This window comes from Chionomys nivalis, chromosome 17, assembly GCF_950005125.1.
Source record: "Chionomys nivalis chromosome 17, mChiNiv1.1, whole genome shotgun sequence".
In the NCBI taxonomy this organism is placed as follows: Eukaryota; Metazoa; Chordata; class Mammalia; order Rodentia; family Cricetidae; genus Chionomys; species Chionomys nivalis.
This window is the reverse complement of record NC_080102.1, coordinates 23,606,177-23,630,544: the sequence shown is the minus strand read 5'-3', so window position 1 is coordinate 23,630,544 and position 24,368 is coordinate 23,606,177. Positions and strand designations below refer to the sequence as shown.

The following is a 24,368-nucleotide window of genomic DNA, read 5'->3' as shown; positions in this document are numbered from 1 at the left end:
GAGCCAGTATGTCTTAGGGTTTCTATTGCAGTGGATAGACACCAAGACCATGGCAGTTCTTATGAAGGAAAGCATTTAATTGGGTGGCGTACAGTTCAGAGGTTCAGTCTATTATTATCATGGTTGGAACATGGAAGCAGACATGGTCTAGAGAAAGAGCTGAGAGTTCTACATTTTGACCCTCAGGCAACAGAATGTGGTCTGGGACACTTGGCAGGTCTTGAGCATATGAGACCTCAAAGCCTGCCCCCACAGTGACATGTGATAGCATGGTGATATCCTTACTCTGAAGGCCTGCCTCTGCCTTGGTGTGTGAGGGTAACAGGAAGCTGTCAGACATCCTGGACTCTGCCACTCCCTGCCCGCTCTGTGGATGGCACAGTGAGAGTCTTCTTAAAAGTAGTAATAGTAATAACCATAGCTCAGCTGTTTCATCATCAAATTAATACACTTCGTACAAATACTATGAGTCCGGAGGTATGGGGTTTTATAAATTGATGGACAAGAAGACATGGATTAAAATGGCTATCATAGTTACACAGGAAATGTTAATTAAATTTTTTTTTCTTACTAGGCAGTTGTAGTTCATTTTTTTAATCCCAGCACTTGGGAAGTGGAGGCAGGTGGATCTTTGAGGCCAGCCTAGTCTACAAAATGAGTCCCAGGACAGCCAGGGCTATATAGAGAAATCCTGTCTCAAAAAAGAAAAAAAAAATCTCACTGACCTGCTTCCAGCTTGAGTTACGCTCTATACAGTGCAAATAGCAGATAGTCGTTAATTGTTTGTGTAAATGACTTTTAAAAATAGTAACACACCAAAGGGTGAAACACCTTCATCAGATAATAGTAACACAAGCACTCCTTATTCAGAACCTGATAAGCTTTTTCCCTCACTACAGTACTTTCACATTATTTGATGTTGATCCTAGAGTAGAACATACTCTCCAAAATAAGGTGAAGGTTTCTTTCTTCGATAACAGATTTTCTTGAAAATGACTCTTTAAGCTGGTTGTGGTGGTGCACTCCTGTAATCCCAGCACTGGAAAGGCAGAGTCAGGTGGATCTCTGAGTTTGAGGCCAGCCTGAGTTACAGAGTGAGTTCCAGGACAGTCAGGGCTATGTGGACAAACCCTGTCTCGAATAACCTTTAAAAAATTAAGAGGAAGCCGGGCGGTGGTGGCGCACGCCTTTAATCCCAGCACTCGGGAGGCAGAGGCAGGCGGATCTCTGTGAGTTCGAGGCCAGCCTGGTCTACAAGAGCTAGTTCCAGGACAGGAACCAAAAGCTACGGAGAAACCCTGTCTCTAAAAATCCAAAAAAAAAAAAAAAAACAGAAAATGTCCCTTTTAAGTATTTCTCTCTTAGGTAGCCTCCTGTCCAACGGAAATTAGTCCAGTGGTTACAGTAGCTGGGAGAGTCAGGACCTCCAGAGTCACCAAGTGCAGAATGAGGAACTTCAGCTGTTAGCCCGTGTTTTCTCCCTGATGTGGGAAGGACCACTGAAGTGAGGGGCTCGATTGTGACGATAGTAGCAGTTCAGAATCTGAAACATGTTAAGAATGGTGGCATTTCTCAGCAGACGAACTGCATGATGAGAAGGGGAAATGAAAAGCTGGCTCCTTAAGGCCAGAAAGAACCAGAAAAGAAGAACCACTAAAAATAGTTGGCAAGCTTTCTAAGTCTGACCCTGACAAGGAGGCAGTGTAGTAGGTGGGAGATGATAACTTCTGCTCTCTCTTTGTGTCTTTCTGTAAAAAAGGGGTCAGTGTGCCTCACCTTCCTGACCCCTGATTTCCTTGCCTGTGACTGGGTTTAGGAACAGTAAGAGTCGAGGCTGTCGTTGCTGGGGTGGATCACACTGCCTATAGGTTGGTGAAGGGCATGGAGAAGAACCCCTCAAGAGACGGTTTCAAGGACCAGTGTCTGCTTTACTGCAGATAGCGGGAGCCTGTCACCTGTGATTGGTTAGCACATTACTTTGGATTGGACAGTGAGCACTCTTAAGCACATAAAAGGAGACTTGGAGACTACAGACTTGTCAATGCAAGCCACTAGCTACCTGTGATACTTCACAATTCAGTGTTCTGACTTCAGGGAATACTCAGGAACTTGCTGTGCCATGCTTCTTACTCAGAAGCATATTGTGCCAAGGAAGCTGACCACCAGGTCGTGCCTGCACTTTCTCCTACATGGCTAACTCATGGAGTTGTTCAAGAGCTATATGAGAGTAAATACCTGCAGTTTGAGAGATCATAAAGGATTTTTTTTTCTTGCCCTAAACCAAAATACCTTTCAAAGACTGGAGATTTCATCTGCTGCAGTAGTGTTGTAGCTCTCTCTGTGGCAGGTGTTTGGCATGGACCTGATTTCTGGCCAGGGGTTATTACCGTTATTGAGCACATGTTGAGTATTTATGTTCCCCTAGAGACAGTAGGCATCTAACACTGAATGAAAATTCTGAAGTGATTAACAGTCCGAGCATCTCTGTTTCCAAGCACTGGCTTAGGAAGTACAAAGAGATTTATTTTATTTTTACCTCAGGCTAGTGGGGTCCAACTCATTCCAAAGTAATTAATTGCGTTCTCATCTTGTTTGTGATGCAGAGCAGTTCAGCAGGATGATTGGGGATGTAATTTTGTTTCTGAACAGCAGCCTCAGCAGCTGTGTTCTGCTGACAGAGAAACAGGCCAGTGCTGGTAACTCTGGAGCTCCATCACTAATAGCACTGTGGTGCACACTGAGCTACCTCAGGACGAATGAGTGAGGTTTGCTTGTTTTCCAGAGGCCAGGCTTGATGGAGCTGATTGTGCTGTTCTGTATGCAAGTCCACTTTCACCTAGCTGAATGGTGTGTCAGGCAGGGACATTCTTGCCCCCTCTGTTTCTTGGAATGTATTTAGGGGTTCCCCAGTTGAAACATTCCTCATATCAGAAACTTGAATATATTTGCCTTAGAGGAGTATACTGTCAGTTGGGGGGGGGAGCAGTTTTTAAAACAATATATACAAGTTGAAATAATACTTGTTTCAAAATAAAATCCAGGCTCTTCAGAGAAATCTTGTTAAAATCAGAATAATAGCAGTGGGTATAATAATAAGGTCCAGTTCCTTTGCAGTGTCTCCTAGCTTTTCTTCAGTGACTTTTATTATTTTAACAACAGGTAAAATCTGTGAAAGGCTAAACCTGGGAGTTGGGGATCACTGAGCTGTAAAGTCTTCAGTTCTGACCGGTATGGCAGCTGCATTTGGAGCAGGGGCTCTTGAGCGAGGTCCTGCTTGACAGAACCCTCAGGAGCACCAGCCTTTGCCCCACTCATCATCCCGGGCCTAGATGGAAAGCTTATTTTTGAATCATGTACTTGAAGTCTCTGTCAGCTGTATCTGGAGTCTCTAGCCTCTACCATGCCTATAACTCAGATCTTGTCCTTGTTCATCTGTGTTACCCTCGACCTCCACCATCCATTTGAGTGCAGCTCTACATGGCCACTGCTCTGAATATCTTCCTTCACTAGCATGCTGGAACTCCAGAGTGTAGATACCTTAACCTCACAGTCCAGTCCTTTCTGCTTTTCTGCTCAGCATGACCTCATGTCACTTGTCCCCCTTTATGCCCTGGGCCTTTGCACCTGCTGCTCTTCACCATCCACAACTCGTTTGGCTTGTTCACACTCAGCTTTCCCTGGGTCCTCACTGCACACCCCAGGATCAGAGCCAGCACTCCTGAGCAGCAGGTGTGCTCTTGGTATAGTCGGCTTTTCCTAGAGCTGGTGGACAGCAGTGCTTCTCATGTGTGCTTAAAGGCATGGAAGAGGCTTTAGTAACTGTCCAGTGAATGGGAAAGTATTTCACATTCTAAATGTCTCCTTTCGTCAATACGAATTAAGAATTTGGATGAGAATCAGATGTTCAGCTGTCCCCTGAGGTCTGCCATCATTTCTGCCTTTCAGTAGAGGAGAGGAGAGCATCTTAGGAACGTTAGATAGTATCTCTCTTCCTCCCTCCCTTCATTTAGTAAAAGAAACTAAAAGCATTTCTAAGGGAGTACAAGGGGTGCATGTGGGGTTCCTGGAATGTGGTCATTAGATTGATAGTTTAGTTCTTGCTGTATACATGGCATAGTTTAGTGAGCAAAAAGCATGCCATTACTAGAAAGACAAGAGACAAACAGTGATGAGAGCCAGAGGGAGTATGTATGAGCAGACGCTTGGTTCAAAACCAGGACCTCTAGACACTGGAAAATAAGACCTGGAAGAGTGGGGGGCAGTTAAAGGCACTTCCTGAATTGTCCCACCATGATGTAGCCAGACCAAGATGTTTAGTTTTGCTCTGATTTTAATCTGTGGAATGATTATGTCTTCTTTCATCAGTATGCCTATAATTTAGCCTAAATGTTACAAAAGTGTTTTTGAAATTTTCTAAGTTATACAAACATCTGGAATTACCATTATTACATAGTAATTCCTGTGCTTCTGCTATATGCTCTTTGAACTTTGAGTGGAACGTTTTCTACCCCCACTCCCAAGGCCTTTCCCAATGTTCCTCCACTCTGCATTGGTTGTATCAGCTGCTTTTCTACTTCTTATTGCAGCTCAGCCTGGGGTAATCAATAAACGTGAGGTATCGGCAGGATGTGCCCCTGTCACTTGTGCATGTTGATGTGGCAAGAAGTCGACTTGACAGTTCTGTGAGATAGACACCCACATGTTATTCCTAATGGAATTGCCGGTCAGTCATGGAGTAAACCATGTGAGGCCCTTGATGGGACGTTGTCCTGCCTGTGTGCCTCTAATGCTGAACTCACTGGTTCTTTAAGATTTTGTGTCTATTGCTGGGTGTGTCTGATATTAAGAAGCACCTAGGAATGCTAGATTTGGAAAGAAAAAATACTGTGTTAGCTTTCTGTCATGTTCAATATGAATAGTATATAATGCATCTTAAACTTTAAAGAACAGATTTCTCTACTTAAGAATTCTAAACATTGGTTTAAAAGATTTTTTTAAGGGAAGCCTGAAACCTCTTATTATGCTAATCAGTTTAAGCTTGGGAAGTTCTTCCTTATGTCTGGCCCAAATCTTTTATGGTTTGAATGCATTTCTTTTCATTTGTACAAATGGAAAACAGCTGCTCAGCCTTCCCAACGACAACCTTTATGTGCTCACAGACAGAGGTAAGGTCACCCCAGTCTTCTTCCTCTGGACTAAGTGACTGATGCCTTTATCCCATCTTCAGAGTTTCCATTTCCCATCCCTTTAATCATTTCTTGATTTCCCCTAAGCTTTTCTACAGTTCTCTTTAAGTTCAGATTCCAAGCAGAACATAATATTCCAAGGCTCACCATTAGCCAAAGTCACTTCCTTCCTTTCCACCCTTCCCATGTGTCCCAGTCATTCATACAGGAAATGGGTAACATTATCCACATCCAGAAAGATGAGATATAGGACTAACAGCAGATGGGGCCCAGTTTGTAGACAGTTAGCAAGACAAACTCAGTTCCGTCTAAGAAACACAGGCGTCCACCTCCTGCCTCCCCTTCAGGGCCCAGCTGATGATCCTGCAGCGTGGAAGTCACTGTTTTCCCCTGGCCGTTACTCTCCTGCACTTGTTTCCAGTTGTCAGTCAAAGGTGCATGCAGTCATTGTCAGCTCCCCAGGTCCTCGCCTCTGCTCCCAGGTTTCTTTCTGTGAAGCAGCTAGATGTGGGATGAGGGGTGTCATCTGCACCGATCCCACCGATATCCCGAGGGGAAGGTCAGAATGCTGAGGGAGCGGGTGCACACGGAGATGATGAGCAGCTTGTTCTCTAGGGCCTGTTGCTTAGGGGAGATGCCGTGTGTGTTGAAACTTCTTGCTCAACACCATCCGTGTTGCTTAGATCTCTGAGTGGTTTACAGTGTGATCTCTCTGCCCCCTCCAATTCCTTTTAAAAAAAATGAAATTCCTGAGCAACACTTGGGGCATTTTTTAAGTCGTGACTGTCATATGAAGTAGGCATGCAGGTCTGACCAGCAAGTTCCACAGACTTCTCATGCCAAAGTACAGCTGAGCTCAAACACTCTTTCTTTATTTGTAACTGCAGAAAGCAGGGGACCTAGGCAAGTGCAGGCAGGAGGGCAAGAATGATTGTGTACTGTACCCCGTAAGTTACTTTCTAAGCGCCTATCGGGTCTATTTTATATATCTGACAGAGAATTTACTAATAAGTATTATGAATTCTTACCATGTTTTTGCTCTCTTCAGATATTAGGGGTCATTACAATTCAATGCCTGGAAGATGGTAATTATCCTTGTGCTTTGGATATTTTGCAGTTTTTGTATTACAACCAGTATTCACAAATGCCTGGGATGTCAGTGTTGACCAAGTGATGCAGGGGTCATCCTGTATTAATGAATGAAAACAGGTCAGCGGTATTTCACAGTAAGACACGGGTTTAGAAGTGCCAGCTTTGTGCCTGAGGATGTCCAGGTTCTAGAAAACTATATTTTCGTGGCTTCTGCCCAGACTTCACTAGAAGTGAGGCATACTATTCTTCATTCCATTCTGGCTAACTTCCAGAAAGCTTGTGTACGGTGAAGAGACATTGAGTAGGGCAACTAGTTTGTTTTTCCCTTTTTCTTGAGGTCAGATTTCTAATGGGGTCTATAAAGACTACCTACCGCTCATAGGTGAGGGCAAAACTTTAAGGTCTGGTGCTGTACTGTAGTGAACTCGGATATGTTTTCTCACTCACTAAAACTGCGTCCTTCTGTCACCCAGCAGGCCTTCTGAGCACACGCTGCACCGAGAACTGAGGGGAGTACTGCTTTTATAACCTCTGCTTTCTCTTCTGCAGTCTAACAGGCAGCCGGCTAAGCTAAACCTTCTCACCTGCCAGGTGAAACCAAATGCCGAGGACAAGAAGTCTTTTGACCTGATATCACGTGAGTCCTGTTTTTAATACCTGTTTGGTCACTGTGGTTTTGACAGCTACGGGTCTAGGTATTTAAGCACCAAAAGTTTTCAAAATGGGATTCCTCAAAGTTAACCCCCAGCTTGTTCAGGGAGACCCCTGGGAACCCTTTTTGTTTGCTCACTCCCTTGTTTGAGGCAGAATCTTATTTTGTCCTCAAAACTAACCTTGAATTCGAGCAATCCTGCCTCAGCTTCTCTACTCTCTGGATCTGTGGATTTTTGCACTGTGAAGGCCTAGCAAATCCTGTGTGATTGCATTTAGAATGTGAATGAATTACTGGGTGTGTGGTCGTGCGTACTTTAGGCAGGGGTAGGTAGAGCTGTGAGTTGGAGGCCAGCCTGTTGTACCTGTCAAGTTCAGGGCAGTCAGGGCTGCAAAGTGAGGCCCTGTCTCAGAAAAAATGAGTTAAGACTCTAAGCTTATGCATTAAACTGTTTCTAATGTTCCCTCAGACAAGTTTTCTAATTATATTACTATGTCACTCATTAGTCTGCAATGATACATGTCTTGATGTGAAGCCCAGACACTACAGTGATAGGCAATTCCAGCTTGTACCTGTTGATTAAGGAGCACTGGTGTAGATGCAGAAGTGTAGGTACACCACTGTTGCAACACATCTGATTTGTCCATTGCATCCTTGCAAAAATCAGGCTCTTCAAGGAAAAATCAGCTCCCTTGCTTCCAACAGTTTCTTTGAAACTCATTGAATTGTTGTCACCACACCCCTCACTTTGTAACTGCATGGGACTTGCTTTTCTCCTTGATGAGGGAGCAAGACCAACCACCCGCTCTCTGCCTGTGTCCTGTGTTCTCTGTGTTCAGCAGGTGGCGTGACGTACTGTTTTGGTAGCCTGCACTTACTGACACACTATGCAGCTGAGGGGGAGTCCTTCTACGCTGCTCTACAGAACAGTGGGACTTGGCTGGGCGTGTATAACTCAAGGGAGAGCACTTGTCTGGCATATGCTCACTTCCATTCCCAGCACCTCAAAACCAAACAGATAGCTAGGATAGACCAGGACCACTCTTTTTATCCTGAAATACTGCAACACCAACGTAAAGCCCAGCATGACAGGCTGGGAGCCAGATGACTTGTGTCGAAGCACAGTCCTGCTCTTGAAGCTCCCTGGCGAAGTCCTATGATTGATTCCTTTGTGAGGATCTTCAGCTGGAGGCTAAGTCTTCTGCAGCACCACCTCCGTGCAATTCAGATTCCCTATGATTTCTGTGATTACTTGAATAATTGGTGGCAGTTACTATATGACTTGGTTATTAATAGGTGTCAGTTATTGAGTATTGTTAATTTCCACAAAAGATCATCAGTTTCCCATTTTCCAGGGATGAAAGCTAGGTGACTTGGGCTAGGTCACCCAGCAATAAGGAGGACAGTCTCCAGTGCACCTTGTTCTCTAAGGGTGCTGAGTGGGAGTGCCTGCCTGGAGCAGTCACATAAGGAAGTGTTCTGTGTTGCTTGAGTGAAATATGTTGAAGCACTAGAACCGTCCTACGTTTTTAAAATGAACTTCCCTGTCTACTGTATCTACTCTTCCTGAAAGGCAGAGGTCGAACCTGCCTCCCATGGATCCTGATTCAGCGAGAGAGCATCCCCTTCAGGGCCAAGAGTGCAACTTAAGTTCCTGTAGCAGCTGGACTATCAGGGAGCGGGGAATCCTTTCTTGCAGAACTACCGTCTTGTGTCAATTTGCCACTGAAACCCCTATGGGTCAGATAGGACCTGTCCCATCTTCAATTTGTCTTTCAGAGAAGCAGTCTCAGCACAAATGAGACTTAGTCAAAAAAGCAAATGCAAGACTGTCTCAGAAAAAATGCCTACTGTGTGCTTGGTATTTGTGACCATTTATTTTAGTCCTTTGTACTTAAAGGAAAATAAATAAAGTGAATTGTTAAGCTACTAATACATAATGGTATAAAAATAATACTAAGGTCTTAGTTTATATTTTTGCAGGAACTTTAAAACTTCATTATGCGTGCTTGCCAATATTCTACTTTCTGAGATGTTGTATTTTTGTGTTTTAGATAATAGAACATACCACTTTCAGGCAGAAGATGAGCAGGATTATGTAGCGTAAGTACTTTCAAAATGATGGTGCAATGGTTTGAAGTTAAAGCATTATTAACTACCCTGGTGACTTGTTACCCTTCTTTTCTACCCGTGGACCTTCACACTCTCCTCTTCTGTCCATCTGTCCTGCCCACCAGGGATGTTCAGCCCCAGCCTCAGTATCACTAGGATTGTTGCTCCCTTCTCTCTGCCTCTTGCTTCTTCACATGACTTCTCTGGTCCACATCCATGCACAGCCATTTAGAGGTAGATCCCTGAGCTCTTTGAGAACAAGCCTTGCTCATCCCGCATTAGGTGTCTTGCTTGATCTTTGGTCACAAATGGAAACCATTTGAGATGTTCTTGGGTACTACCTGGATGCTCAGTTGTTCTTGCAAGAGAAGCAGAAGAGGTTGGCTCTAATGGAAGACACTGGCAGTGTCCTCTTGATGGACGAGCGTGGCACAGTCAGAGAGAACCTGGTGCAGTGGGAAAAGTTGGGTATCACATACCACCGGGCTACACTCCAAGTCAGTTTCATTCCTTTTCCCCTCTGGTAGCCTGCCTGGAGTTCACATGGCAATTTGTTGTGTTCTCAGCTATTTTCGTTGGTGTCAAAGCAGTCAATTAAGTCATTTTTGAAGTGTTTACAACTTTATTTCTTATAAGTATTTTGGACCAAGTTTCATAACTACCAAAACTCATTGTTATTTTCCTTCCATAACTCCATGGAAACCACAGAGTTCTGTTTAGATCCGTTTGTTTCACTTACCTCTCCCTCTCCCATGCTTCTTTTCTCTGGAGTATTTTACTTTTCCCAATCTCAGACAATGATAAAGGAATCTGAAAGAGAACAAGAAATGGACCAGAAGTAGGTCGAGTTGGGAGAAAGAACAGAGGAGCTCATGAAGGCCAGCCAGCTGCCAAGAATTATGAGAATGTGATATTAAAGCAGACAGACCCTGCCCGAGGGATGAGACAGGCCACATAACATGGTGCTGGCTCTCAGCTCAGGGACCAAGAAGAGGCCCGTGTACTGGGGGCATCCAGACTGCACACACCTTGGATTCTTAGGGCGCTGCTGAAAGATGGCTTTCTATAGACAGGTAACCCTGGCCTGAGCCAGGAAAGCTACAAAAGTGTTTTCTGCCTTCCCACTGGAGGGAACCCATGGCTTGATATTGTGGCATAGAGCTGCCTGGCTGGAGGGACAGGAATGAGAGAGGAAAATGCCAGGAAAGCTGTCCCCCGACCCACTCCAGATTCAGAGAGGTGCTGAAGTACCTTGTACACAGTGGTCCAGTGCCCATGTTCACAGTCCCAGGAAGTGAGCATTTTAACCAGACAATCCCCAGACTTATTTTTTTCTAATTCTCTCTTCCCTGGTCCTCAAAGCCCTAAGAGGAAGACAAATGAGAACCCTGAAGCAGGGAAGGAACCTCTTTCCTCCTTTATCCTGTTCTCTTAGCTCAACCTCAAACCTTCCATATGTTAGGTCTTGTTAGGTACAGGTTTCCTTCCTGTGGGGTGTGGAACTCAAGGTAAAAGGATCCCATCAGTCTTTATGTTTCTTGTTTGTTTGTTTGTTTGTTTGTTTGTTTGTTTGTGACAGGGTTTCTCTGTATAGCCCTGGCTGTCCTGAAACTCATTATGTAGACCACGCTGGCTTTGACATTCGAGGTCTACCTGCCTCTGCCTCCTGAGCCCTGGGATTAAAAGCATGTACTACCACCACTTGACCCTTCAAGTCCGTCTTGATGTTACTGGCTATTTTGTACTTTGAATCTTCTTGGATATTCTGGAAGGGAAGATGGGCTTTCTTTCCCCTCTTCATCATTTACCTCCAGGTTTACATAGCGACACTGACTTCCTTTCTCATGTGAACTGTCCAGTGAAATTAAAGATTTCTTCTCACCGGGGAAGGGGCAGGTAACAGCAGGTGCGCATTTGGATGCTAGTCCAGACTCTGCTGTCTAAGTGGCTTTGGTTCTTCAGACACATGATCTGGCCTAAGTTTCTCACCCAGAGGCAGCTGAGTAGGTAGGGGTTCCAGACATCACAGCACTTGGAGAGTGAAATAAAGCATACAGCCCTACTGGCATGTGGCGGTTTGTTTTTTAGCTTAAAAACTCAAACTAAGTTTTGTAGCTTGTATCATTTATTACTGTTTTTTTGGTTTTGGAGGGTGTTTTTGGTTTTTGTCTGCCTAGTAAAACAGTGGCTCTCAACCTATGGGGGTGTCGAATGACCCTTTTCAGGGTCACATATCAGATATCCTGCTTATCAGATATTTGCATTACAATTCCTAATAATAGCAAAATTACAATTATGAAATAGAAACAAAAATAATTTTATAGTTGAGGATCACTACAGCATGAGAAACTGTATTAAAGGTCACAGCATTGGGAATGTTGAGAGCCACTGCTTTGTCATAGGCTGGGGATGCAGCTCAGTTGGTGAAGGGCTTACCCAGCATTCACAGAGCCCAGGCTTCGACCCCAGCATGGCATAGACAGACCTACTGGTGCATGCCTGTGATCAGTTTGGGAGGTGGAAGTAGGAGGATCAAAAGTTCAAAGTCATCCTTGGCTACTTTGAAGTCAGCCTGGGACATGTGAGACCTTGTCACACACCATCACTAGATTCATGGCCCTTGTGAAATGGAGCTATTCCATTCTGTTCTACTAAATTTGAATTATTTATTTTGAAAACTAATTAATTGTCCTTAAATGCACATTTTCTGGTTATCAGGACAAACTTTTTAAAAAAAAAAATCATGAGTCCATGGTAAAGAGACATGTATGACCTAATGGGTACTCTGAAAGTGTAGATTATGTTGTGACCCAGTCCAACTTAAGACCTTGGATAAGTCACAAATTCTCTGGCCTCCTGGTCCTAACGTATTTTAACCTGTGAGGTAGAGCCTCTGGGAGGATTCTGTTTTTAAAACTCTGCGAATCGAGTGCCTAAGAGATACTGATCCACATGGGGTATCCAGGTGTCACAGCGAGGAAAGCAAAACTGAGCCTGTGCTCAGAGTGAGGATCTAGTAAGGGTCCTACTGAAACAGGTTTCTTGATTGGGCTAGAAAGGTGGCTCAGGATTTATGAGCACGTACTGCTCTTCCAGAGAACTACAGTGCAGTCTGCAGCACATTTTGTGACTCAAAACCCACCTGTAGGGGCTGGAGAGATGGCTCAGAGGTTAAGAGCATTGCCTGTTCTTCCAAAGGTCCTGAGTTCAATTCCCAGCAACCACATGGTGGCTCACAACCATCTGTAATGAGGTCTGGTGCCCTCTTCTGGCCTTCAGACATACACACAGACAGAATATTGTATACATAATAAATAAATAAATATTAAAAAAAAAAACCCACCTGTAACTCCAGATCCAGGGGATCTGATGCCTCTGACCTGCTTAGGCACCTGCACATGCTTATGCACACACAAATTTAAAATAATTTTCTAAAGTTTTTTAAAATGCAATTTCTGGTTTCTAACTTGACACTAATAGAACTAAAAGAACAAATGCTAAGTAATTTAAAGTGTGTTGGATGCCCCACCCACTCCTAAGCCTGCTTCCCAGGGGCTCTATTTTCTGTGTCGTCATAGCCATAAAATGCTGGGGATAGTTCTCAAAACAAACTGAAGTTGAGCGCCACCTGGAGCCAAGTGTGTGACTCGCAAACATATCACCTAGCAGCCTGGTGAAGCTTTTAAATCTCTTGCTGTTGCATTTGCTCCGTAGGTTTTTTTTTTTTTTTTTTTTTGGTTTTTCGAGACAGGGTTTCTCTGTGGTTTTGGAGCCTGTCCTGGAACTAGCTCTTGTAGACCAGGCTGGTCTCGAACTCACAGAGATCCGCCTGCCTCTGCCTCCCAAGTGCTGGGATTAAAGGCGTTTGCTTCATATTCTGTCACCCTGTATTTCACCGTAACAATGGCCTCAGGCTTGAACCTATTATTAATTAAGAGCAAACCTTAGCTGTCTGTGTTATAAGTGTATAAAAGCAATGAGTTGGCTGTATTTTTGTTTTCTTTTTCAAGAGTAAATTTGGGGCTTTTTTTCTCATTAACGAAAATAATACGAGGTTTTTTTGGTGGTGGTGGTGGTTTTTTGGGGGTTTTGGGGGGGGTAAGACAGCGTTTCTCTATGCAGCTTTGGCTGACCTGGAACTCACTCCGTAGACCAGAATGACCTCAAACTCAGTCAATCACCCCTTCATTCTGCCCACATAGAGCGAAAGCACCTGTGTATTCATGCAGGTCCTCGATTACAGTATCCTTCTGTCATGCACTCTGGCACTCTCTCTGCATCATCTGTTCCAGCCGTCTATCTGTGTGTCATCTATGCCAGCTATCTCTCTCTCTTGTCCTGTATGCTACTTTCCACTAGTTTATTGCTATAATTATATGTGTTTGATTTTTTTAGGTTTTTTTTTTATTATGTGTACAGTGTTCTGTCTGTCAGCATGCCTGCACACCAGAAGAGGGCACCAGATCTCATTATAGATGATTGTGAGCCACCATGTGGTTGCTGGGAATTAAACTCAGGACCTCTGGAAGAACAGCCAGTGCTCGTAACCTCTGAGCCAGCCCCTTGTGTGATTTGAATTTTGTGATTTGAATTTTGTGGTTTTATGATTGAATCTAGGACCTCGCATGTGCTCAAACAATCCTAACCATCGCTTTTCATCCAGTTTAGTTTTCCATTTCTTCTCACTTTATTGCTGTCTTTTTTGAGGGGAGGGGTGTGAAAGTGCCCCTTGAAGGTAGGTTTCCAGTAGAGGAAGACATTGGTGGCCGTGCCCTTATGAAGGCTACCTTCCTCTGGTATCTTGACCACAGGTGGATATCAGTACTGACGAATAGCAAAGAAGAGGCCCTAACCATGGCCTTCCGTGGTGAGCAGAGCACAGGAGAGAACAGTCTGGAGGATCTGACCAAAGCCATCATTGAAGATGTACAGCGGCTCCCTGGGAATGACATTTGCTGTGATTGCGGCTCATCAGGTATTTGCCCTGTGCACAGACTCCGTGATTCAGCATCCTTTCTCTTTCTGTATACTCTTAATTCAGGTCGTTGCTCAAATTCCTTAACAGTTTGTAGGCCAACTTAACCATATACACAGCACAGGTCCCCTCATGGATAATTCACAACCTGTTCATCAAGATGGTTACCACCATTGTTCCTCTCCATACATGTGCCTCATGGTCACTAAATAAATGAGGACAGACATGGTGTTCATGTTATAAGTCCCCAGTCTGCCACTCCCGCCAGAACAGTGTTTAATGCAAGGTCATTCTTGGCCTTACCTGCAGGCTGGGATCAGGAAAGCCCTCCCTCGATACTCACTTGATAAAACTCTGCTTGAAATCGCCTGGCATGTGATACAGACTTCCCCATCCCCTGTGAAGCCTTTCCTGATCTCTGTCCCCACTCCTCGGGCTCCTGTTTTCAGAAAACGGTATTGGCAAGAGAGTGCAGTGTACTAAGGATTTGTTAGGTATTCCTCGTTTTCTACCACGCTGTCCTCACAGAGATGTGTCAGTGAGGTTCTAGTGGCTTCCTCTTAGAGATGAGACCCAATGTGGGCATGAAAGTGATTTGCTTAAGGTCAAAATGCAAACCTGGTGCTGCTGAGGACTAAGCTGGAATGATGGGTCAGAGCTACTCGTATCCTAGCTGTTGACTATGGCTGTAGAATTCACTGCTTAACAGGCTTGCAGCTCCATCACCTGGTGTGTTTTGGGCAAGAAGGGAGCCCTGGCACAAGGCCTGGGAATTTCCATAGGATCTCTAGGGAGAGGATTGAAACAAATTTTTACAAGGATAAATGCTCCATTTTGGTTTTTAATACCACATGGTAGGGATACCGATTCCCACATTTAACCTTTCCCTTGTGCTAATTCTTCCCAAGGTTGATGCTATGAGTTCCTCCGCAGCCAGCACTCTGAATGACATGTCTTGTTTCATAAAATGTTTTCCACAGAACCCACATGGCTTTCAACCAACTTGGGTATTTTGACCTGTATAGAATGTTCCGGAATCCATAGGGAAATGGGGGTTCACATTTCTCGCATTCAGTCTTTGGAACTAGACAAATTAGGAACTTCTGAACTCTTGGTAAGTTCTGCCCTGTACTTTAGAAGAAAAGTTCATTGTCTAAAACATATTAACATACTCCTCTTAAGAGTGTTTTTTCTAATGGTTACAAATAATTATCAAATGTAACGGATTTGCCTAAACACTTAGGATTTAATTTTTTGTGATATATAATGTTTACTGTTTATTTCTGTTTCCTTTTTAAGAAAGAAAGTAGTCCGTGCTGGACTTGTCCCCTCAGGAAGGGCTTCTCCCCAGTTGCTTTCTTCCGTTAGGAATTAGTTTTCATACAGTTCACTACAATGGCAGTTAAAGCGTGTGTGCAGAATACTTAGTGGCTTATAGTAAAACTAACAACAAACGCTTTTCCCAGTTTAATCTTTGCTACTGCGTATTTGTAGAATTCCATATGACCTGTTACCTAGTGTCACAAAACCAACTACTCCTTAGCCTAACTTACATAGCTACTGAGGGAATAAATTGCTTTATAACTTGAAAAATATGAAGGCTATGAATACTTATATGTGTTTTTCGTTTTAGTTTCTCATAAAATTTGAAATCTTTGTATAGTTCCTCTGGTCCTTGTGATACACTGAAAATTGTAATGAAAGGCCCGGGTGGCTCCCCATTAAAGCCTGTGGCCAGGGTCCTTGCTATGAATAATTGAACCCTAGTGTGAAAGACTGAAAATGAAATTTGTTTAAGTGAAACTGAACTGAGATGAAAGGTCTCTCTTGAGGATCAGGAGAGCAGTAGACCCAGCTCAGCACAAGGCTTATCTGCAGAGGAGCACCAAAACAGCAAGGCAGGTAGCCACTCCACTGCAGCTCTTACCATCCGAGCAGCTGCTTGTGTTTTATGAACCTATTCATTTAGGAAGTAGGAAGTCGCACTTTCAGTTTCACTTCACAGAAAACCGTCTTGGTCATGATGAGCCCTGGAACACATTCTCCCTCCGTATAGAAATGCTGTCATGGCAGCCCTTTGCTTACAGACATAAGAGCTAATCTTCCACCAGAGATGAGAAAGTCCAAGTGTTAAATACTCACTGAACAAGAAACCCAAGGCTTTTCTACCCAAAGACGGTTGGCATAGATGTCTCTTGAGCTTTGCAAGAATCTCGGAATTGTGCATGTGACAAAAGGCCCTTCTAAAGGACACAAACATTTTCTTAGAACAGTCCTGAGTCTGGAAGCAAAATGTCTTGTGGGTACCCACAGCACCCTAATCTCTACCCAGGAAGGGAATAATCTGCTTTCTTTTCTGCCGTATTGTGTGAAAAGCTATTGTTCATACGTTTAGGCTCCCATGCGGAGGTCCGTCTGATCTCAGAAACTATGTGGGGAATTAAGTCTTGTTCATCACATAATATCTGTAGACATTGTTGATTCTCTTGACCCCCACCAGATTCTGGACACCTCTGAGAATAAATGCCTGGCATGTGACAGGTGCTCAGGAAATTTCTGCTAATCAGAAAAAGGGATAGTTTGTATACTCATAGTCAGATGAAGAAAAGCACATAGACAAAAATCTTGAAAGCAAACAGTAGGAATCTATTAACCAGTGATAGTTTACTATGTTCTGTTTGTTTATATTACAGCTGGCCAAGAATGTAGGAAATAATAGTTTTAACGATATTATGGAAGCAAATTTACCCAGCCCTTCACCAAAGCCCACCCCTTCAAGTGATATGTAAGTATTTTGAATATATGAATTCTTCACCATTCTATCCTCCTCCTCTCCCTCACAAAAAAAAAAGAAAAAAAAAAAAGAACTAGTTAATGGTTACAGTATCTTCCCCATTATCAAGAAAAAGCTATGAAGGTATTTTGAAGCATGTCTCTGGAATAGGCAAGCTTCTTCTTAGCAGTACCTGCCCTGGGAGCTGCCACTGAATACCAGCTCCATAGAGCAGATCCTCAGGGACAGTCATGTCTAGGCACAGTGTGCTATGGTAAAAGACATGTCAAGGCAGTGACCAGAGAGTACTGTGGTACTGTCCAAGATGCAGACGCTGAACAACCCACTCAGCAAGTCTGGGGAGGCTGGCATTTCGTCTGATATGTTTCAATGGGAGTACAAAATGACAGAGTATAAGAAAACAAGCCGGCTTTCCTTACCAGGATTAAAATCTCTGTACCCAGAACTCAGCTCTTACACTTCTTGAAACTAGTGTCTATTTTGTGATAGAAAAAAATATAAGGAGAAAGGGAATCTATGACTACCAGGCGATGAAACACTGTACAGATGAGAAAAAACTTAAGTCCCATATCCTGGTTTAAGTGATTTCCAAGAATGTTGGTAAATTTTGAACAGAAAAGCACAGTCCAAAATAGACTATCTTTTGGGAAAGGAGAAAGTGGGAAGTGGGGAAGAAGACACTTGCCCTCTGGACATACACCCACTGTCAAAATCAGAAACGGATTTGTGGCTGAATTTGGTGATTAAATCCCTCTCGTTACTCCACTGTCTGCTCAGAAACCAAATACATTTGCATACAAAGTTCTGTGTGATTGTGGTTCACGCCTTATTAAAAAGACTTTAGGGGGAAAGGTTGCAGGTTTTTCTGTCCATAGTCAGCTGGCAATGGTGCTGTGACCCCGGGTGGGAAGGTGGAAGCACGGCAGCAGCAGAAAGTGGTGGGGGGAACTGCTTACCTCACAGCAACCAGAAAGCAAAGCGAGCAGGAAGTGGCCCAGAAGCCATACCCTTCACAGATGACATAATACAGCCACCATTACCTCCAGCTAGCCCTGCTAACAGTTCATCCTACCATGAGCCCACAGGTGCATCCACCCGTCAGGTCAGTGCCCTCATGGCCTGTTACTGTCACTGACTCGAGACCAAGCTTTCAACACATGAACCGGAAGGGGACCTTTTCAGATCCAAACCATAACAACACATTTATTGGAATTTATGTTTGCATAACAAACTTGAAAGACACTGGGAACTGATAAAAGTGTGTAGTATGGCATAGGAGCAGGCGTGTGAGACTTCTTGATAAACACTTTCTGATAACACTTTCACTTTACTTTTGAGCCACATAAATAAATTTATTTTAAAAATGGGACTTATCATTTAATAGGTAGAGAAGAACTAGAAACTAGGAATTATGAGCTCAGTGACAGAGCATTTGCTTAGAAGGCACCAGATTCCATTCCTGGTACTTAAAAAAAAGTTAGAGAGTTCTCAAGATTGAATCCAGAGCTTTGTACGTGCTGAAGACTCTACCTCAGCCCCTGAATGCTGTGGGTATCTAGGAATACAGATTAATCTTGCTCACTGGTTGGGGAGGCTCTATGAAGGACGAAAAGACACCGGTCTAAATATTTGACCAAAGCTTCCATGGATACCAAATTCACACAAGTATTAAAATTTTTACAGGGCACATTCAGTCTGAAATCATGAAGTTAAGTCTCCCAGAAGGTCTCTTGGCAGCAGTGGTCTTTTGTTGAATTCTGCGTGTGCTTACAGTGTGCTGATTCTATGCTGAGGAGACAGGAAAGCAAATTGCATATAGCCTCACCCTCACTACCAGAAAGTAAACACTGCCCAAAGGGTGGTTACCGAATCACAGTTGTGTGAAGTGTGGCACAGGCGTTCAGTTTTGAGTACCCACACCAAGCTGCTAATAGCTGCGTGTAACTCCATTTCCAGGATTCAGTACCCTCTTCTGTCCTCAGAAACCAGCATGCGAGCACATGATGCATATAAACTCAGGCATACATGTAAATTCAAAATCAGCATCTAGATCTTTAATGTGCCAGTGAGTAGATGTTTCCATTTCAAATGATAAAAACCTGAAGGTCATAAAGTTTAAATACTTTCCCCGGTGTCACACAGCTGGTACACTCTAGAAGGTAGCATTTGAACTCAAGCTTTATCTCTTTTTTACTAATTAGCTTGTATAATTAGGACACTCAAGGGATTGACAGAGGCTTCTGGGGTTTCAGGCAATGTCACCTGACCCTAGTTCTCTCTGCCTGGCTCTCATCTGTTTTCCTGTGAGTGGACTTCCATTTCAGTCTTCCTCTGTAGGCCATTGAGGCTCTGAGGGACCACTGGGCTATTGATGCCCTGTTGTCAGCCTTGGGGTTGGAGGTAGCCTAGTCTCCCAGGATTGCTTTAGTCTCCATGGCCACACAAAGGAGATATATCACATGGTCTCTCAGACTTCAGGCCTGGTGTCCCCAGCTCCAACTCCTAAAGGAAGCCTCTGCAGAGAAGTCAACTCATCCTTGTCCTTGAACCACTCCCATATTTGCTTGTAGGGTTGGTTTAATGGCAACCTTCTGACCTTCAGTTTTTCCAACTAAAAGATAGGGGTTAGAGCAGAAAAATCAAATCTTTTTCATGAAGCTCTGTGAACTTTTCTCTCAACTTTTAAAATCTTTCCACATATGTTGTTAATGTGAAATACTCATAACATGTTTTCTCTGTGGAAATCAGCCATGATCTTTGTGCCCATTAGTTTTGTCACTATGCATTACCTACACATAAGCAATATCTATTTCCTTGTTCAGTCTTTGTTGGACTTGGTCTAAAGCCTGGTTTGTTGTTTGAGAAAAAGCACATCTAATTAAGGGAAGCGGGAAGAGAAATGTTTTTCAGCTCTTCTGAAGCAGAAATGCTCTGACCATTTTGTTTTTCTTAGGACTGTACGAAAAGAATATATCACTGCAAAGTATGTTGACCACCGGTTCTCCAGGAAGACCTGTGCCTCTTCCTCAGCAAAGCTGAATGAGTTGCTTGAGGCCATCAAGTCCAGAGACTTACTTGCACTAATCCAAGTCTATGCAGAGGGGGTGGAGCTAATGGAGCCACTGCTGGAACCTGGGCAGGTAAGGCCTCAGAGAAGCCCAAGGATTAAAAAGTAGAAAATGAGCATGTCGTGGTGGCATGCTTCTCTCATCGCAGCACTTGGAATGAAGTAGCAGGGAGAGTAAAACAAGTTTGAGGCCCACCCTCGGCTGCACAGCTGAGATCCTTCCTCAAAATAGCAAAAGAAGAAAGAAGACATGAGTTTAAATGAGGGATCATACTTTTCTGGCAATCTTTAATGAGATGCGTGTGCATTAGCTCACCATGTCTAAGAGAATTGGAGAACAGAAATGCTCTTGATAATTGCTTGGGGTTCCTTGACAGTGAAGCTGCTGGAGACCTGGTAACTGCATTTCTCTCCGCCCTCCCTTCTCAGGAGCTCGGGGAGACAGCCCTTCACCTTGCCGTCAGGACCGCAGACCAGACATCTCTCCATCTGGTTGATTTTCTTGTACAAAACTGGTATGGCTTTGTTTTCTTGTCTGAATGAACTGAGAATGCTTTACTAGCACAAACCAGTCCTGTGTGGGACCTATACCAGAGCTCACAAGAGTTCTCTGTGGTTAGCTGGTTAAAACACCTTCTACAGGACACGAGAGCTCAATTTAAGCCCTTTATCTGTGCCGTTGCAGTCAGAGCAACCATCGACCACAATTTACAAATGAGTTAATGGAGCTGTGTATTAGTAAATCTTTATTTATGTAAAGAGGATATAAGCCACATATGGCACACTGCCAACCCATGGCTTAATCAATACAAAGTTCTTAGCAGCTTAGGTCAGTCATACTTAGGGGTTTTCATTGTCTTTGGTTGATGTAAAGCTGCCTTAACCAGTTCAAGTGAAGTACACTGGAGGTTTGTCCCTGCCCAACCCTTACTAGGCTGTTCTGTATGCAGCAGAACTTACCCAGAAAATAGCAGCCAGATAGGAAAGTTGAACTCATGTATGAAGAATAGTACATGGACATGGCCTAACTGGGTAAAGGCCTAGCTTTCTTTTTAAGAGCTAACACAGCATAGTGGCTAAGAGTATTGTCTCCAGAGAGTGCCTGCCCCAACCCCTGTTCTGTAAAGCTGGGTAAGGGAGCAACGCAGCCTCTCCTTGCCTTGTACTGTTCATCTGTAAAGTAGAAGCTACTCTCTGATAGTCCCTTGCGAGGTGGGTGTGAAGACTAAATGAGGCACTACGTATAAAAGCTAAGTGAAGGCTGGGCATGGAGGCAGAGACAGGCAGATCTCTGCATTTAAGGCCAGCCAGCTTATATAGGGAGTTCCAGACAGCCAGGACTACACAGTGAAATCCTGTCTCAAAAAAGAAAGAAAAAGAAAGGAAGGAAGAAAGAAAGAAAGTAAACAAGAGAAAATTAAAAAAAAAAGCAAAACTAAGCAACAGTCAACAGTGTCTGTCCCACAGTAGTCAGTGTTATTACTGTCAGTTTGTATCTTACAGATGAGATGTAATGTTAGAAACATCACAGATGTTCTGTTTATGTGATCTTTAAGTTTAGTATTAGCACATGGTTATAAGATTAAGCTCATTGACACATAACTGTAGTCCCAGCTCCTTGGGAGACAAAACAAGAAAACCACAAGTTTAAGGCCAGCCTGGAGTACATAGGGCCATATTTGGCCCTGACTTGAAAGGGGGAAAAATAAAAAGATTAAGAAGTAAATGATTAGTACTGGGAAGATGACGACACAGCAGCTAAAGCCTGATGACATGATAATCAGTGTCTTAAACAAGGCTCTCACTGTACCATCCACAGAGCGGGCAGGGAGTGGCAGAGTCCAGGATGTCCGACAGCTTCCTATTACCCTAACACACCAAGGCAGAGGCAGGCCTTCAGAGTAAGGATATCACCATGCTATCACATGTATCGTGGCTTATGCCAGCACAGAGTTTTACATAAATATATTCATTTAGCCAGGCATTGGTGGCACTCACCTTTAATCCCAGCACTTGGAAGGCAGAGGCAGGCTGATCTCTGAGTTCGAAGTTGGCATGGTCTACAAGAGCTAGTTCCAGGCCAGCCAGGACTGAACAAAGATACCCTGTCTGGAAAAACAAAACAAAACAATAACAACAGCCAAAATAACCTCTCAACATGTCCTAGTGTGCTCTCTGTTGCTGTGATAAACACCATTATTAAAAGTAACTTGGGAGGAACGTGCTATTTAGCCTACACTTCTTGATCACAGCTCATCACCAGGGAAGCCAGGACAGGAAGTCAAGCAGGAACAGAGGCCGGAACCACAGAGAAATGCTGCTTAATGGCTTGCTTTTCATGACTTGCTCAGCTTGCCTTCTTATAAAACTCAGTACCACCTGCCCAGGGGTGGCACTGCCCAAAGTGGGCTTGGCCTTTCCACACCAATCATTAATCAAGAAACTGTCCCATAAACATTCCCTCAGGACCTGTTTGGTAGAAGAAGAGAACCAATTCCCACGAATTTTCTTCTGACCTTCGTACACACACTATCATGAAAATATCTAAATGCTAGTATAGCTGAGGATATGGCTCAGTTGACAGTGCTTGCCTGGTTTGCATAAGACCTTGGGTACCGATGGTGGGTGGAAGGGGAGAGATGTGAAGAAGCCAAGTATGATAGAGCACACTTACCATCTCAACATACGGGTACAGCAGGGGCATCGGAAGTTTAAACCACCCTGAGCCACACAGGCGTTCAAAGCTAGTCTCAGCTTTGTGAGACCCTATCTTAGAAGGGGAAAAAAAGAAACAGAGAGGTGTTAGAGTATATCTGTGTCTATATGCAGTTCCCCTTTCTGAGGTTTCTGTTACCCATAATCATACATGGGCTATAGAAGTAAATGGAAAATCCCAGAAAAAAAATTCATGCATCTTAAATAGCTTTCACTGTAGTATTTTATTACTCCATCTTATTATGATTAATCTTTTATGAGACCTGCTTTATAGTGTGTCCATGGGTATATGTATGATCTGCTAGGTTTAGGGGAAAAACAGGAAATAGCGCTTAGCACTATTTGTGCTTTTAAACATGCATACACCTCACAGATGAGAGAGGACCGATGCTCACGCTCTTTTCAGTTGTTGTAGCTCTCTTTCTAATAATATTGCACTCTTTCAGTGGGAACCTGGATAAGCAGACGTCTGTGGGAAATACAGTTCTGCACTACTGCAGCATGTATGGCAAGCCGGAGTGTCTGAAGCTGCTGCTTAGGAGCAAGCCTACCGTGGACATTGGTGAGTGCGGCCATTCTCGGATGTTCCCCGGGACAGAGACTGAACATACATCATACTTAATGTTCCTTGCTTCTTCAGATGGTATCCTAATTAACTGACTTTATTCTTTCACTGTTTCAGTTAACCAAAATGGAGAAACTGCCTTGGATATAGCAAAGAGACTCAAAGCTACCCAGTGTGAAGATCTGGTAAGCAAAACTAAGATGGGAGCTTTGTTAGACATCAGTAGCCTTTGAAATGTTATTCTGAAAGACTGAAATTGGGAAAAGATGAAGCAAATTCCTTTTATTTCTGAATGTTAGGTTAAAAAAAAAAATACATAAATCTACTGAGGCGCATTTGAAAGGGTGGTGAAGCCATGGATTTGTCTCCTAACTGCAGTTGTCACGCTGGAGGTGAACGGCCTTGGTGGGGTTGAGGATTAGGACCAGACTTTGTATTTGCCAGGGTATCTGCTGCTTTGCAGCTAAGGGTAAAGAATATTTAGGGAGTCACTTTCAAAAACTAGACAAGTAGACTATTGAATGTAATGGTTCTCTGCATGTTGAGCGCCATCCTCCCTCCTGCTTCCCAGCCTTCTGTACACTCGGCTTTTTCACCCATCTAGTTCTTGGCTAATACTCTGTACCTCCACATAAGTGTGGTTCTCTTAACCATCGTGTATAATGGCTGCTCTCTGTTGCTGGCAGCATAAATCACAGACTGGACAAGCTGTAAAGAAAACAGGTTTATTTGGACCCATGGTTCAGAGCAGAGGGGCTGCATCTGTGGTGACCTTTTTCCTCTCACAGTTAACCACACATGAGAGACATGGGAGTACCTGTCATGCCTGGTCTTTGTCCCTCTTCTAAAGTCACCAACATTAGTGGCTCTTTCCTGGTAACCTTATCTAACCCCATCACCTCCCAAGTGCCCTGCCTCTCAGAACCTTATCAAACCCCATCACCTCCCAAGTGCCCTGCCTCTCAGAACCTTATCAAACCCCATCACCTCCCAAGTGCCCTGCCTCTCAGAACCTTACCCAAGTTTCCACCCTTCTAAGACTTTAGGTGAAAATTAAGTTTATCTTAATGGACTGGGAATAGTGGTGTGTGCCTATAATCCAAGCACTTAGGAGGCTTAAGTAGAAAGATCACAAGTTTAAGACAAACCTGAGCTTTATAGCATGGCATTGTAATAAGAAAAATAATTGCATTTCAGATGCTACAGCCCT

General features: G+C 43.7%; 1 protein-coding gene across 4 annotated transcripts in view; it reads left to right on the top strand.

The window, feature by feature from the left end:
* Window positions 1-24,368, top strand: part of Asap1 (ArfGAP with SH3 domain, ankyrin repeat and PH domain 1) — a 286,462-nt gene that overhangs the window by 227,178 nt on the left and 34,916 nt on the right. For all 4 annotated transcript variants that reach the window (XM_057791274.1, XM_057791272.1, XM_057791275.1 and 1 more), the window contains exons 14-22: window positions 6,828-6,915; window positions 8,985-9,033; window positions 13,854-14,017; window positions 14,998-15,131; window positions 16,711-16,802; window positions 19,765-19,951; window positions 20,308-20,393; window positions 23,040-23,155; window positions 23,276-23,343. In XM_057791274.1, the coding sequence (XP_057647257.1) occupies window positions 6,828-6,915; window positions 8,985-9,033; window positions 13,854-14,017; window positions 14,998-15,131; window positions 16,711-16,802; window positions 19,765-19,951; window positions 20,308-20,393; window positions 23,040-23,155; window positions 23,276-23,343 (984 nt within the window). The remainder of the gene's footprint in view (window positions 1-6,827; window positions 6,916-8,984; window positions 9,034-13,853; window positions 14,018-14,997; window positions 15,132-16,710; window positions 16,803-19,764; window positions 19,952-20,307; window positions 20,394-23,039; window positions 23,156-23,275; window positions 23,344-24,368) is intronic.